The sequence below is a fragment of the Phasianus colchicus genome, chromosome 8, assembly GCF_987193195.1.
Source record: "Phasianus colchicus chromosome 8, bPhaCol1.hap1.1, whole genome shotgun sequence".
Lineage (NCBI taxonomy): Eukaryota > Metazoa > Chordata > Aves > Galliformes > Phasianidae > Phasianus > Phasianus colchicus.
Genome location: NC_143443.1, coordinates 28185523 through 28201177, shown reverse-complemented (window position 1 = coordinate 28201177; position 15655 = coordinate 28185523). Strand labels below are relative to the sequence as shown.

At 37.2% G+C, this 15655-nt stretch overlaps 1 protein-coding gene across 2 annotated transcripts in view; it reads left to right on the top strand.

Moving 5' to 3' along the window:
- CCDC186 (coiled-coil domain containing 186) overlaps window positions 1–15655 on the top strand; it is a 32347-nt gene that overhangs the window by 8079 nt on the left and 8613 nt on the right. For both annotated transcript variants that reach the window (XM_031597449.2, XM_031597448.2), the window contains exons 2-11: window positions 3232–3939; window positions 5811–5937; window positions 7807–7935; window positions 8848–9060; window positions 10347–10466; window positions 11015–11119; window positions 11459–11557; window positions 12252–12338; window positions 12948–13090; window positions 15028–15283. In XM_031597449.2, the coding sequence (XP_031453309.2) occupies window positions 3248–3939; window positions 5811–5937; window positions 7807–7935; window positions 8848–9060; window positions 10347–10466; window positions 11015–11119; window positions 11459–11557; window positions 12252–12338; window positions 12948–13090; window positions 15028–15283 (1971 nt within the window). In that variant the 5' untranslated portion in view covers window positions 3232–3247. The remainder of the gene's footprint in view (window positions 1–3231; window positions 3940–5810; window positions 5938–7806; window positions 7936–8847; window positions 9061–10346; window positions 10467–11014; window positions 11120–11458; window positions 11558–12251; window positions 12339–12947; window positions 13091–15027; window positions 15284–15655) is intronic.

The window sequence follows — 15655 nt, the reverse complement described above, 5'->3', positions numbered from 1 at the left end:
TCTTTTCTCCATGCAGTATTGGGTAAGAAAGTGGAACCATGACTTTATTATTTCCCTAGATTTTGGAAGAGTATTTATAGCAATATGTTAGGTAGTAGAAGGTGGATACAAAACATAGAAGAGCCACCAGCTACTGTCTAATTAGGTACCTGGCTTGGGATCTGCCGTATTTGCATGTTTGATGTGAATGGGTAGCATTTCATTTCAGCTGGCTGCAGCTAGCTTAGCAGTGTTGATGCTGTTAAGATACTTTAGCATGAAGAGTTTTGTGTACAAAGTGGGAGTCTTTTCTTGACAGTCATTTCTGTAGTTTTCTGTCTGGTCTTACCTACTATATTTTGGTGCCTGAGGTGGATGTGACAAACTTGGGATATGCAGGAGACCTATTTGATAGGGTGGATTGGCATTGGCAGTTACTCCAATATGAAGATAAATTCCTATCCTATGTTGAAGTTTTATTTCTATTTCAGTGATAGTAGTTCAAATATGAAAACTTATTCTATGTGGTGGCGGTAGGAGAAGAATTGTTTAGGGCATGAACAGCTTCACATAGATGGGAGTGGATAAATGTAAAATCCAGTATTTTGGCATTTGAAAGTCTGGGAACTCTTTTAATATAGTAACTTGTATTCTGGGCAGCACTGAAATGTAGAGCAAGTCTAGAAACACTGAATGCTCATAATTTACTCTTCATGCTTTAACAGATCAGTGCAGTCACTGTTTGAATTCCCCATGAGTTAATTCAAAACCTACACTTTGTTCACACTTGATAATAGCCCATCATACATGGAGTCAGTGATGTTTTATTGCTCTGTAATTACTTGAATTATGCAAATAATTTTATTTCTGCTTCCAGAGAGATTTGTCTTAGTCTCTAATGTTAATTCACAATCATATTTGCTGAAGGAAATAAGATGGGAAATTAGTGTTCTTGCTAATACACGGTTTCTATTTTTCACCTGTTGCTGTCTTATGAAGAGAAATACCATCTGGTTTGCTGACTGGACTGAAAATTTTAGGTATGTCAAGCAACCTGCAAGTTCCCATGTCTCATTTTACCTCTTCCTGTGGGAGTTAACTGCAGCAGCTGGGCAGCACTGAGCAGCTTTGAGGCAGTAAGACATCTAACAGTGACACATTTGGGGGATTTGATAATGCTTTAGAAAGTACATCGGAAAGGGCTAAAATAAGCTAAAGATTCCCTCTGATCATTCCAGAGAAAGTGCCAGCAAGAACTTAGACTACATTGACTGCCATAGAAAAAAAATTGCGCCTTGGCTTTAGGCTAATGCAGCAACTTTCTGTGGCCAGCTCTGCTGAGTGCGGGGACTGCAAGCTGCCTGTGACAGGAATGTGAACAACTGCATCATTTGCACATTATTTCATGGTTATTGGCTCTTAAATCCGCTGGTCTCAAATCATTATTTTTAACAGCTTTTTAATTAAGTAGGAGCTAGTTCTGCTCTGCTACTATCAAGCTGAATAATTTTTCTTCTGGTTGCATTCATTTTCTTTGCTGATACAGGCTTTTTGTGGGTTTTGTTTGTTTTTCGAGCAACAACAACTGCCATTTCGTTACTGGGAGAAGTTATCAAAAAGTAGAGATACCCATAGAGAATTGTTTTGGCTGGGCAAACAAAGTGGATGGATTTGTTGGCTCCAGGGCTGACTGAAGTGTAAATATTTGGAAGCAAAGGGGTGGAATCATGGATTTTGCTAATATCCTTGTAAAGCTTGAGAAACTTTCACAGGTTTCACATGGTTTGTTATATATAGAAACACCCACATTCCCACCTCTGTTTTCATTTGTTGCTTCATTGTTATTCCTATTGGTTTGTCCTGTTCTAGAGGATGTATCATTCAGATTTGTTTTGAAACCAAAAAGGAGTAGTTGTCTGCTTGTTACTGCAAGGTGTAGAATTGTCTTTTGATGATTTGTGACTGTTAGCACAGCGTGTTCCCTTTCTTACTCTCAGCCCTACATTCAGTTTACACCTTCCTCTTGTTGATGAATGGGTGCTGGGTTTGGGCAGTGGGAGTGGAGCTCGTTTGCTAGGATTTCCAGGTAGAAACAGCTCAGCTGAGGCTGCAGCTTTTTTCCTTATCTGATTTTCTTCTGCATAGTGGAAGGTGACAGTGGTAGCAATAAGTCACAGTTATGATGGAATTCGTGTCCCACCATCCTAGTGGTATAAGGCTCAGTACTTAGTGTTGGTTAATAAGGCAGGGGCTCTGGAGAAGACAAGCGCTCCAAAGGGTTTCCTTTCAGACTGAGTCCAAGTGTGCAGTCTGCAGCATGTAGCTGAACAGCTTTGTGTGAAGCACGAGAGAAAAAGCAAATATAAAAATGCCTCTTGTTGCAAGATGGCAAAGTTGCTTTTGATGTAATTGTTGGAAAAGCAATGCTGAATTTGCAAATTAAAGAAAAAATGCTTCTGTTTATACATAAACTAATTTATCCAGTATTAGCAGGATGAGATTGCATCTGAAAGTTATGACTGCTGTAATGAAATTCTGCTGATGGAAATAGTATGTTAAGAGCTTCATGTGCTTGCTAAAAATGCCAGCAGTCTTTCCAGACACCTGACCATCTGGGATAATGAAAAAGATGCAGCATTATACCCAGGCTCTTCCAAAAATGTTCTGGCTATCTGGATCACGATACAGTGTCCTTCTAAAAAGAGCACTTCCTACATAGCTTTTCAACTCCTCAAGTTTTTGCTCTGCAACCTACTTTTTGAGAGCACAAATCTGCTGCATACCATCTGTGCTCATCCGGAGGGGTTTCTGTTGCTTGCAAGTGGAAGGGGGAAAGAGAATGTCACCCTGAGCCTGTTTTTTCTTCTGAGTTGTTGGGTACAGGTATATTTGGCTGTATGAATAAGTAGATGAGGATGTGACAATAAGGAAGTGTATTCTCCTGGCCTGGATGAAGGAGTCACCCTGTTTTGTATATAACAAAGAGTGAGGGCATATTACTGCTTTCAAATCACACACAGAAAATGAAAGCAAGGATTTTAGAATTTTTTTTTGTTCTTTCAATGTCTGATTTTTTTTGTTTCAGGAGTGATTACTTGGATTCTTTCTGGATGAAAATAATTACTAATTCTAAAAACAATTGTCTAAATATTTTTACCTGTTGAATTTTCTCTTCCAGTAGCCTTTCTCCTTTCTCAATTTTCATTTTGATTTGGATCATGATATGTTGTCTAATGTGAGTTGTTCTTCTAGATTCTGAAGGAATACGATGGAGGAGTATTCACCAGGAATGCAGAGCACGCTGGAGCCGGTCAGTCTGTCGGAGGAGGCCTCTTACCAGTCATCAGGCAGCAAGAAGTTGGGTGAAACAGCTGTAATGAAGGACTGCTCAAGCATCAGTTGCACTGGAGATGATGCTGGTGTTTTGGGAGCAGAACCGAGGCCGTTGTCCTCAGACCAGGATTCATCAGCTGCTGACATGAGTGGTGGTGGAGACCTGACAGAAAGGCAGGAGCAGCAGTGTGCTACTCTTGACCACAGTGAAGGGCAAGACTGTGGTGCCAATACCTGCTCTGAGAGAAGGGTGGAAGGCTCCATGGAAACACGGTGCTTATCTAGTGAGGAATTTGGACAAGATCCAAAAACTAATCAGACAGAACAATCATTAATAGAACTACTGCAGGAGCTAAGGGAGGAATCGGACTTTGTGAGAAAATCTAGTGATAAAATCTATTCAGAAAGCCCTTATGACACAGACTGCACAAAGAAGCTTATTTCCACAATACAACAGACTTCTTCACAGGAGGATTTGCTGAAGGAAATAGAATCTGAACTCTTATCTACAGAGTTTTCCAAAGAATGCAAATGCCCAAATGGTGTGAGGAAGGGTGAACACGCCTTGGCTGTGTTTGATAAATGCGTGCAAGATAAATACCTGCAGCAGGAGCAAACTATAAAAAAGTGAGTGTTTCAGTATTCTCATCAGAAACATGAAGGTATATACCAAACAATTTCAGTTGTGTGAATGTGGCATTTTGTTAGGAAACAGCTAGTGTTTTGTGAGTTGTTCAAAGTACGGTTAATGACTTTTAAGAATTTTCTTTAAATGAGAAATTATTTTTACCAATTGTGTATGTACTTGTAAGGAAAAATATGTGCTTAGATCAAACTTTCATTCCTGCTTACAGGACTGGAAATGAGTGTAATGTTCTTCAAAAAAGACATTCTTCTAGCATAGTCCTCTATTGGGGGAGGACATCAGAGGGATTGAAAAACAGGCAGAGACTCCCAGAAGTAGAGACAGTGTTCTCTTGTACCTTCCCAGTTAACCTCTGGCATAGAATGTGAGCGAGGGAAGTCAATGACAGGAAGGCTTGGATATGTGTTGTTAGGTGGCCATTAATTGTTGGGGAGGAGTGGGAATCTGAACTGTTGGGTGTGTAGATAGTTCTAACTCCAGAAGATGGAGTGAACAAGTTAGTTAGGTTTTATGTGTTTGTTTACAGTAAACTCAAAGGCAGGCCAGAATTTTTCACAGCAGTGGATCAACTACTTACAGACAAATTTCTGTGCAGATGTAGGTATTTATTGCATACATACACAGTTTTTTTTTAATGTAAATCTATCTTCAGTTTCTCTTTCTTGGCCAGCTGTTATCCCTGGAGTAGTGACTTTTAGGGACTCACTTCAAGGGTGCTGAGCTGTTGTGGAGCACTTTATATATTTGGTTCAGAGGGCATTCTGAGTGGTTGATTTTTGTCCCTTCAGTTATGATCAGCAGAACTTCCTTTAACATTGTTTTGGAAATAGCCCAGCTGTCTTTTATCATCAGAAACAGTACGTAAGTGAGCAGTAGGTGTGTGAATCCCAGTCTGCTTTTAGGATATGTAGTCTTGGAATAGTCCTTACTTCTGAACTGCTTTTTGATCTGAGCTTTGTTTCACTTCTGGTGATTTTGAAGTCTTTGTAACGTTAAGGCCTTGTTTGTTTAAAGATATTTCTTGAAAGGGAAGTTAAAGATGAAAGCATGTATCTAAAGGGATGTTTAAATATCCTGTTTGGGTAAATGTATGCCTCTCACAAATTCATGCAATTAGGGGCCTAGTTTGTTTAGGTGCTTTTGAAAATTTCCACTATTTATCTGCATCTTTAAATGGTTAAATTCATTTGAGACTTCTTATTCAGCAATTCTGACAGTACTACTTCTGAGTTTTGTGTATGACTGCCTTATGTTGCAGTGCTAGAAGCTCAAGCTAGGAATGTTATTGTTGAGGTGTTAGCTTAAACTCAGGCATCAAACAGCTGCAAGAAATAAATCATAGCTAAAAAAAATAAACACTTTAGGAGTATGAGCATGGACACCATCATTGTATAGGACCTAGAAGTTCCATTTCTTACCTGCTTCTGAGCTTTGAGGGTGACTCTGAAGAGTTCATGCCAGTTCACAAAGGAATACAATACGTGTGTTTTCAGATCTTTGACTGGGGGCCGCTGTGTGGTTGGAAGTTGGTGTCTGTGAGTATCTTAAAATATTAATCTTTACACAGCTTGCTGCTGATTCTGTTAGCTGCATGGAGGCATGAAATGTCTCACTTCGTCATGGACATGAGCAGCCCCAAAATGCTGGAAGCAAGCAGTTTTCTCACAAGGTGCTGGTTTAAGATTCAGCTTTTAGTCTTACTTCAGTCTTTTCATTTTCTAAGGCTTTGGTGGATTTGTTAACGTTTCTGGCTATAGTTGCAATACATTTCCAAATCAGGAAGAAAAAGCATGTATCTCAATTAAAAAAACAACAGAAGTAGCATATTTTATTTCTTTTTTTTTCTTTACAGACTGATTAAAGAAAATAAAAAACATCAGGAGCTGATTTTGGAAATCTGCTCGGAAAAGGACAACTTGAAAGACGAATTGAAAAAACGGACAGAAACAGAAAAGCAGCACCTTAACATTATTAAACAGGTACAGATAACAAAAGAGAAGTGGCAGATTGTATCTTACCTGTATATGGTGCCAGCATTTAATAGGATGGACTTGGTAGCACAGGGAGAAAGGTGGGAATGCCCATGCTTGGGCATCCCAAATGTTTTACGAGGATAAAGCCATTCTTCCACCCATTGAGTATTTACTGGCTAAAAATGCTTTGCATCTTCAGTTGAATGATTTGTGTTCAGTATCTGGAAGTCTTTTGGAGTCAAGAGAGTTCCAGTTTTAAGAGTTGCCTTGTTAAGTAAGTTATGCATACCTTGGCTTTCTGCTAAAGCATTTTGGAAGAATGGCAAATTCAATCCCTTATCCTAATAAAGTGATTTATTTCTTGCATGTAAGGGGATCTTATGCAAGTGTTTTATCATGCCTGATTTCTTCATGGTAATCTTAACTACTGCATCTGCTAATAGAAGTGAATGAGTGTATTTTCTGTAGTAAATGCTAATAATATGTGGAATATCTCTGAAGATTAGAGCATATTAACTGTGATCTTACACATTATTTTGGTATTAGCAGTTAATATGTACAGTATTTGGTGAGGGAGTGGTTCAAAACTATGACAGGCCAAAGAAAAACATGGGTTTTGCATTGGTGTGGCTGGCTTTAGTGCAAGAAGTATCAAAAATATTGCATCAGGTGTCACTGCTTTCTTATAACAAAATTTATGAAGAAGTTAAACTTTTGTTTGGAGTCAAATAAGTAAGATGTGTGACACTGCTTCCTTGGAGGTGATGTCACAAAATAATGGTTTGGAGTGTAATACTTTTATATTGTAGCTGAATAGTGACTGGAGCTGTGTGATATATTGGAATAAGATGCACTTGAGGTTTTTCTTATTTATGAATTGTTTTTTCTAATGTGATAATTTCTGTCTTAAGTGTTTCCTGGTAGCTTTCAAGTAAATGAAATTTTTTCCGTACTCACAACTGCAAGCAAAATGTGTACACTTGTAGATGTGAAGTATTTTCTTGTGCTAGGGAATGATCTACTTACAGAATTGTACAGGGTGTGATCACATTCATTGTGTGGTAACAAATACTGTAGTTTGTTCTTGTCTTTTGTCATAGCTTGGAATTGCACACAAATGCACTACTAGCCCTCGCATCTCTACTTTTTTATACCCCTTTTCCCCACAATAAAATAAAAAAGGCAGACTTTGAATTGGTTCTTCCTGGAACAAGGGAGTAATCATTAAGGAACAATTAGAGCAACCTTTGGACAACATTGCAGTTTATGTAGCCACTACTTACCCTTGTGCCAGTGCTACACTGCTTCCTGTTGTACTGCACTTGTGTGGCTGTGCAGTAGATGTGCTTTGGGAAGTGTTCCAGTTGGCTGTCAGTAATTATTCTTCAGCTGGATCAGGACTCTGATCTAGTTTGCTGGGTGGCTAAAAATATGTGCCAGCACAATGACTAAGTGCCACCTTTGTGTTTGCTGAGTTATTTTTCAATGAATTAATTGCTGGTTCAGTTTGGATGCATGACGTTTCTGCTGGCACAGGATTATGGCACAGGGATATCAACCAAAGAATGGAAGACAAAGTAACTTCGTACTGCAGCCATCTCTGCTGCGTTTGCTGTCAATCTTATTTTTTTCTGTAGTAAATCATTGTGCCTCTTGTTTTACTTTGTTTGGTGCTGTTGTGTCACATAAGATGAAAATATACAACTTTCGTGCTGTTCTTCAATACAAAGTTAGATGTCAGTATGGTTACTTGCAGCTTAAAGCCCTGGTAAAGATCTGCTGTAGCATATAATTTTCTGTGAAATGTTCCTGCCTGTACAAAACATGATCAAAGTCTTATTTTCCCTGTAATTATATCATACTGTTGTCTTTTAGCTAGAAGCAAGAATAGAAGAGCTTAATAAAGAAGTGAAAGCTAATAAAGACAAACTTGTAGCTCAAGATACAGCAGCCAAAAATGCTATTCAGCAGTTGCATAAAGAGATGGCCTTTCGAATGGAACAGGTAATAACTTTTAATTACTGAACATCTCATGGATGACCTTGATCTTTGTAGGAAACTTGCAGCCTTAGTTGTTAAATCAAGTAGTTAAGTCAAAAATTTTCAAAATAGGAACTACCACCATGCAGTTACATATATATTTTTGATAATGAATTTCTAAATAGCTGTTAACATTCTGGAGTGACTGATGCTTTCTTACAAATACACGTAGCTAGGTGTATGCAATTCAGCCCTTCAGGACATCTCATTTTCCTTGCCTGAAAGCTGATCTCAGTTCAAGAGGTGGTAAAAGGTCCAAGTGGCTTTTTTTATCACGTGAGTTATCATGAAGTGTTTTTCAGCTTTGTGCTGAAAAAGCTCTTATTTTTTGTCTCATGACTCAGTGAGAGCTCGGAATTTTTCCCTTCTTAATATTATGCCATGTATTTATTGTGTGTTCTCTAAAGCTCAGTTCCTGATTTTTTTTTTAATATGAAGCAGAATTTATTAATGCTGGGGCAGAAGGGAATCCATCTGAAAATAAAAGCCACTGAACTTTTGACAACTGACAAGAAGACAGGATTGAAACTGTGTTTACAGAAGTATTGTTTTTATTACTAAAACTTGTCAGATATACTACTTCTGAAATAACCAACTGAATTCAAAATTACTGAAATAGTGGTAATATGCTTGAGGTGTTCAGCTATGAAGCTGCGGCTGCTTAGATAGGTATTGACTGTTAGGAGTAATTCCAGTTGAATTGGTTGAACTCTTGTCATGCTTAAGTGGGGATCTAATGTTAGTCTTTGCAAAATTGGAGCTATTGAGCTACTTTGTTATTCTAGTCTATTGGATATTTTAGGTATTGCAGTAGTGTCTTACAAAAGGAAGATAGAATGAATCAAACTTGTGTTTCATATTTAAATATTTTTCAAGGCAAATAAGAAATGTGAAGAAGCACGCCATGAGAAGGAAACAATGGTGATGAAATACGTCCGAGGGGAAAAGGAGTCTCTTGACCTCCGAAAGGAAAAGGAGATACTTGAGAGAAGAGTGAGAGATGCAAACAAAGAAATTGAAAAGCACACTAATAAGATTAAGCAGCTTTCTCAGGAAAAAGGAAGATTGCACCAGCTCTTTGAAACTAAGGTGCTCCAAGTGTTGCTGTGTGACTTGAGTGAATGATTAAAAGTACTATCAAACAATCTTATCAACACTAGTTTGCTATTATGCCTGGTAAAACAAGCCTGTTTTCATTTGATTTTACTGTGAAAACCACTTTCTGCTGTAGGAAAGGGTGGAAGTAACTGATTTCTTACGTCATCTTTTTGCTTGTTTGGATCTTTTTAAAGGCTGTAATGATATTAAATTATTGCAGTCTCTATTGAAGTTTTTCTGTCTGGGCTTTGCATTTTTCATACTACTAGAAATGGGTGATACAGCAGTAGGATTTCTCAGTCCTTATTCCAGTATATTGCCATTCCTCTTTTAGAGGAATTTTAGAGGAATTCCCATCAGCCTCCTGAATTATCCAGATCTTTCTGTATTGGGTTTCACAACTCTGTTTCATGTGCGAGGCCCTCACATTGATAAATCAGTAGAGTTCATGCTGATTTGGGTCCTTTTTGAGCAATTTTATTAAGCACAATTGTCAAGCAAAGAAGAATCTGAAAAATGCAGTGTAATAAAAGCCATAAAAATACATTTCTGAAGCAAAAACTCATTTATCCTTTCTCACGAGTAGGAAATTAGGGCATGGCTTCAGGTTGTAAAACAATAAGTATGTTGATAGTACCTCATAATTACACTGCAGCCTTACAGGAATTGTACTGCCCTCACATGGTACTTCTGTAAACCTTTTTTTGGTAGGTGGCCCTGTCACTTCAGAAGCAGTTTGAAAGTTTGGCTTAATGGCAGATCTGTGGATAAGTGTTGTAATAGTGTGGGCCAGCTATGTGCTTCTGTTGAAGTCTTACTTGACACTGACTTACATGATGATGGTTTGACCTGCATATACATACAGTGCTCACGCTGCTCTGCACCTTGATAGTTGTAATGTCATTCCATTTTCTATCTGTGGCCTTATGTAATATATAACTTTACCACTTTGTGCCTGTTTCCTTATCCTGTTGCCAAAAAGAACAACAAAAAAACAGCTTTAGGAGATACTTATTTTGTGCTTTGTCTTTAAACAGAATTGTGGCATTAGTGTGTATTAACAGCAGTGCATTGTTACCTTAGTACTCGAACTAGAATATTGATGTGTTAAGGGTTTTTTTGTGCACTAAGGTATCATGAGTATATTTTATTCTGTGCATGGCTTTACAAAGTCCAGACATCGTTAACTGTGCATTTTACCCTTCAGCAGGAGTCTTGTTGTGGAAGCACTGGATGATTGAAATCTGTAAAATAAAATTGATGAATTTTTTTTTTAGGATGCTGAAGCCACTCGACTCAGCAAAGAAATTGAAAAATTGAAAGAGGAAATCAATTCTCATGTTATCAAAGTAAAATGGGCTCAGAACAAATTAAAAACAGAAATGGATTCTCACAAGGTTGGTGAAGTACTATCATGACATGAAACTGCAGTCAGAGCAGTGTAGTTACTATATGGTTTACTCTTTTAGTACTAAAATCTGCTTTAGAATATTTCCTATTTGAACACCTGCAACAAGTTGGAGTACTGCTCTTGAATTTATTGATATTGAAGTGGAAATGTTGGAATGTGTGAGGAGTTTGTGCTGGGGGGAATCAGTTCAATCTGATCTTTTTTTTTTTCCAAAGGATTATTTTTTAATTTGGATTTTGTATGATAGCTTTAACTCTTTTTGCTTTATTAGCTATGCGATAGATTTTAATGTGTTTGTCATCAGAAAACGTGTGCAGGCCGTTTTTGTGTGCTGTCAGTGCTGGAACAGACAAAATTAAAGTAATACCTGAGTGAAAGCAAGGGGGATGTGTGTGTGTTGGTGAGCCGGGGGGAACTGAACTTTCTGTTTTGATTCATTTCAAACTGAAGTAGATAACTTTTATTATGAAAAATGCTTTTTCTAAATTAAGATAGATAAGTAGGCTTAACCATTTTCCATTCCTATTTCCATAGGAATCCAAAGAGCGCCTCAAAGATGCAACAACAAAGTTAACTCAAGCAAAAGAAGAAGCAGATCAAATAAGGAAAAATTGTCAAGAAATGATAAAAACCTATCAAGTAGGTACCTTTCCTTAGGAAGTGGAATTACTGTTCAGGATCTGTTTTTTTTCCTTCCATCTCTGCCTTAAGCTGTAGCAGGAAAGAACCATACCATGTGAGCTGCAATGCTGAGGTGACCAATCACTGATTTACTTATCAATTTTCCAAGTAAAGTAAAGGGAAAAAGTTTGTCATGTTTGGCATCCAGTGTGTGAAGGCCTTCCTTCATATGTTCAGAATTGTTAGATACCTACCTACGGAAGCATGTTCAGTGATGTGAAAAGCTGTCTCTGCTCATAAAGCAGGAAAGGGGAGTGTAAAACCATAAAATTGTCCTTGTATCTTCTATCCTTTTAGGAATCAGAAGAAATTAAATCAAATGAATTGGATGCAAAATTCAAAGTAACTAAAGGAGAACTAGAGAAACAAGTGCAGGAGAAATCTGACCACTTGGAGGTAAATATGTGATTTGTGGAGACAAATATGGAGATAGCACAGTTGTTAACTTCATAGTTAAGAATGATGCAAGTTTCTAAGATTCTTGTCAGGCATCTTCTTTTTGGCCTAGTACTCTAGTCCAGATGTCTGTCTTCAGCCCTCATATCTGGAGGATGTTTTTTAGTTATTGCTTCAGATGAACTTTCTAAAGACAAAGCTATAGAAAAAGTATGGTACAGTGAGAACAAAATAAGTGCTCTTTCATTTATAAACATGAATTTTGCTGTAATTTAGAGCACAAATTCAAAGGCAGGATTGTCTTTCTCTGAGTATTTTGCTAAGTTATGAGTCAGGGAGCAGCTTCTTTTCTCTTGCTGTCCCAGAAGCTAAATTCTCTAATGTTTTAGTACCTGATCACATGTGCATATGTCACATTCAGTTAAATGAGTGTCTCTTTACTGTTAACATTTGCCAGGAGTTGTTGAGGTGTTGATTTTGTACAGCTGAAACCAAAATGTGAAATCCTATTTTTGTTCTCAGTTCTTCCTAAGAATAAGGAAACCTTCAGGGTACTTGTTCTTTCTTAAACCCTCTGGGCTGTTGTGTTGACCTGCACTGAGCTAGATTTTCTTTGATATCCCAGGAAATGTCACTGTCAGTTTAGATTTCTTAGGGAACATCTCACTCTTTTTTTTTTTTTTTTTTTTAAAAGGTGCCTCATGCAAAAATAAAAGAACTGGAAGACTTGAAGAGAACGTTTAAAGAAGGCATGGATGAGCTTCGAACTCTGAGAACAAAGGTAGTGTGTGGGATCCTAGGTGGGAGCAAGAGGCAAAGAGTTGGCTTTTGAAACAAGTCTACGTTTGATTTGTTAATTGTATTTTTAGTTCTTTGAATAAATGTGATTAGATACTGACTGGCACGGAACCAGAAGTACATAACTGTGACTGTGTGGCCTTTGGTAGCTAGTGGTCCACAGTAAGTTTTGTTTCATGGTATACACCTCATTAGACTGAGAAGATAAGAGAAACATTTAATTGGGATCTCCTGAAGTTAGTCTATGAGTTGTCTTGCTGGTCCCTCAAACTGGAGATCAGTGGGGCCTTAGAAAGAGGGGGTTTGAATTTGTAACTGGGAAATTCAGTCTTAGAATCCTAGTGCATTAGTCTTGTAAGTTTGAGCTTCTGAACAAGACTAATGTTGGTCTCACTTGTTTAATTTGATGTTTTTTGCATCAAACTTTGTGTATTTTTCTATCTGTATTTTGTGTTTAAAAAAAAAAATTATTATTATTCTGATCTGCCTGGAATCATGAAAAGTAATGCGAATGTTTTGTACAAAAATCCAGACATATGATCAAAATAATTCAGCTTCAAAGCTTGGGAAAATTTTGTTTTTTTCTGTTTAGGTAAAGTGTCTGGAGGATGAGCGTTTAAGAACAGAAGATGAATTATCCAAGTATAAAGAAATCATTAATAGACAAAAAACTGAAATTCAGAGTTTACTGGACAGAGTTAAAACTGTAGATCGTCTGCAGGATCAACATCAGAGGTACAGATATGAACTTCTAGGAATGATGTGACTGATTTTTTGGGAAATGGGAAGTTACTTATTGAAATGATGATGCCTTTTAAAACATCCATAATGTGGAATATCATTTTCTTAAATGTTTTGTTTAATGTACATCAGTATTGCTAGTAATAGAACATGTGTAATCTCTTTAGAAGACAGGTGAGCTTAGATTCATCCAGTGGAATTTTTTTTTGTTTCAGTATGCTGTATAGGAAGTTCTGTCATGTAGGAGCAAAGCTTAGTGCTTGCTTTTTTGGAAGACTGGGGAAAGTAAGAACTAAACTGGAAAGATACATTGCTTCAAAAATGTGATGGGTTAATTAAAGTATTTAACAGCTTCATATCTGGCAGATACTTTGCAGACAGTGAGGAGCATTTGTGTTTATGGTGGGTTAGTATTGTGTTATGTAGAAGTTTGCTCACTTAAAAGTATAAGGAACAAAGAGTTCATGGACAGTTGAGGAGTTTCTGTGCATGTGTGTTTCTGTATGACTCGTATTAACTAGAATACGGAAATGCTTTCTGCTTCATTGATTCTCAGTAAATAAAATAGCTGTTGGATAAACAGAACAACTCATGTCCTTTCAGTACTTCTGAGGTGTTCTTATTTGTCATTGAAAAGTCCTTCAGCAATATATGTTCTCCTCAGGCTTTAGAGAATGAAGCATTTTCCATTTGCTCTATGCTGATCAGCTGTACTAGCACTCTCATCAGCCTTCCTTTATAAGGTAAAATGCATTGCATTAGAGACAACTGAACCTTACACTTCAATCAGTAAGTTTTTTTTCTCTTGGAATCTTGCAGAAAGAATTAAAATAAGCTTGGTGACCAGTGAGAAAACTGCTAATGTTTTTTTCCAGTTATCTTTTCTCAGTAATTGAGATGTCCTTGTAAATGATTCTTATTTTTCTATAATGTTCGGATCAAAAATTTGTTTTTAAATATCCGATGTCTGCAGTGCTCATTACTGCTATATCATTTTTATATAGTCTTTTATTTCTCTCTTAAAATGACCTAAACATGTTTTCATTACTCTCTAGAATGTTTAATAAAATTGTGGAATCTCAACAAGAGATTGAAAACTTCAGTAAATGCCTGTTATTTCTGAAACAGAAATCCTGGGATCTGGAACTTTTGTTTTTCTTACTGTTGCTTAGAATAAATAAACTTAACTACCTGTCATCTTCTTGGAAGGAGCTTTGTCTTAATTCATATAAAATCTCATCTTTTTTTTTCTGATGAGCAAAGGATTGTGAGAGCAGGTTTCCTTCTTTTAGAGAAAACTGAAAGGAGACTTGTGTGAAAAGATATCACAAAGTGGATGTTCAGCTATTTTTTGTGCATTGGAGGAAGTATTAAAATGTATGGAGTTTTGCAGGAAAGATTATTTCAGGTTGCATGCTGGGTTCCACTTTGAGCTGGATGCTTTTTACCTCCAGTGTTTCAGGATCTTTATTGGAGAATTTTAAGAGTCCCTTAGACCATCCTGAGATACATAAACATTTAATTTTCTATTTCAACCCTGACTGTTAGGTGTGGAAATGTCTCTCATCGTAATGAAAGAACATATTTTGAAAAGCAAAACATGAACATATTGGATTTGCAGGCCTTTCTCTTATCTGCAGTACTGCTTCTGAGAATTTTGTTCAGGCATCCTGTACAGTGCACATTCCTTGAGGATGCCACTGGCTACAGCCCTAACATAAGATACAGTTTTCTGTGTTACTTCATCACTGCATCATGTCATGAAATGGAATCTGTGAACTCTTTTGTTATTTAAAAGCATTCAGTGATATGCTGGGGTCATTAATTGTTTTATTCCCTTATTTGGTCTCAAATGCTTTTATTTCAGTAAGGTTTCATATCTGATGACTTCAAGCTCAGTTTTCCCTAATAAAATGCAATTGTTTTGACAGAGATGAACAAGATATCAATGCTTTAAAGGAAGAAGTAGATGGTCTCAATTCTCTTATTGCTGATCTCCAGAAGGACATTGAAGGTAGTCGGAAAAGAGAATCTGAGCTATTGATATTCACTGAGAAATTAACCAGTAAGAATGCACAGCTTCAGTCTGAAAACAATTCCTTACAGAGCCAATTGGATAAGCTTTCTTACAGCGAAAGAGAGCTGCAGAATCAGCTGGAATGTGTGCAGCAGGCTAAAGATGATTTGGTGAGTATAGCATGCAGCTTGTTTTTTGCACTACTAAGATGTCTGGAGGGCATGAATTCTACCTTTCCTTTCCCAAACTCAAGTTGTTGAGTTTGCCAACCTGGAGAGGAGAGAAATCCCAAAGTACGCTGGGCTTAAATCACAGAATCACAGAATGGCAAGGGTTGGATGAGGTGAGGGTGTTACTGTGTTGCTTATTTTGTCTTAGAGGGCAGAGTTCTCTGTGCAGCTGTCAGTGGAACAATCAAAAGCTTGCAATTCATGTGTGAAATTTATTACTGCAAACTGTTTTTCAGGTAATCTTTGAAAAATGTAAGATGAACATCATTTTTAATGAATGTTTTCAAAAATAAGTTAATATGCCTGCACTGT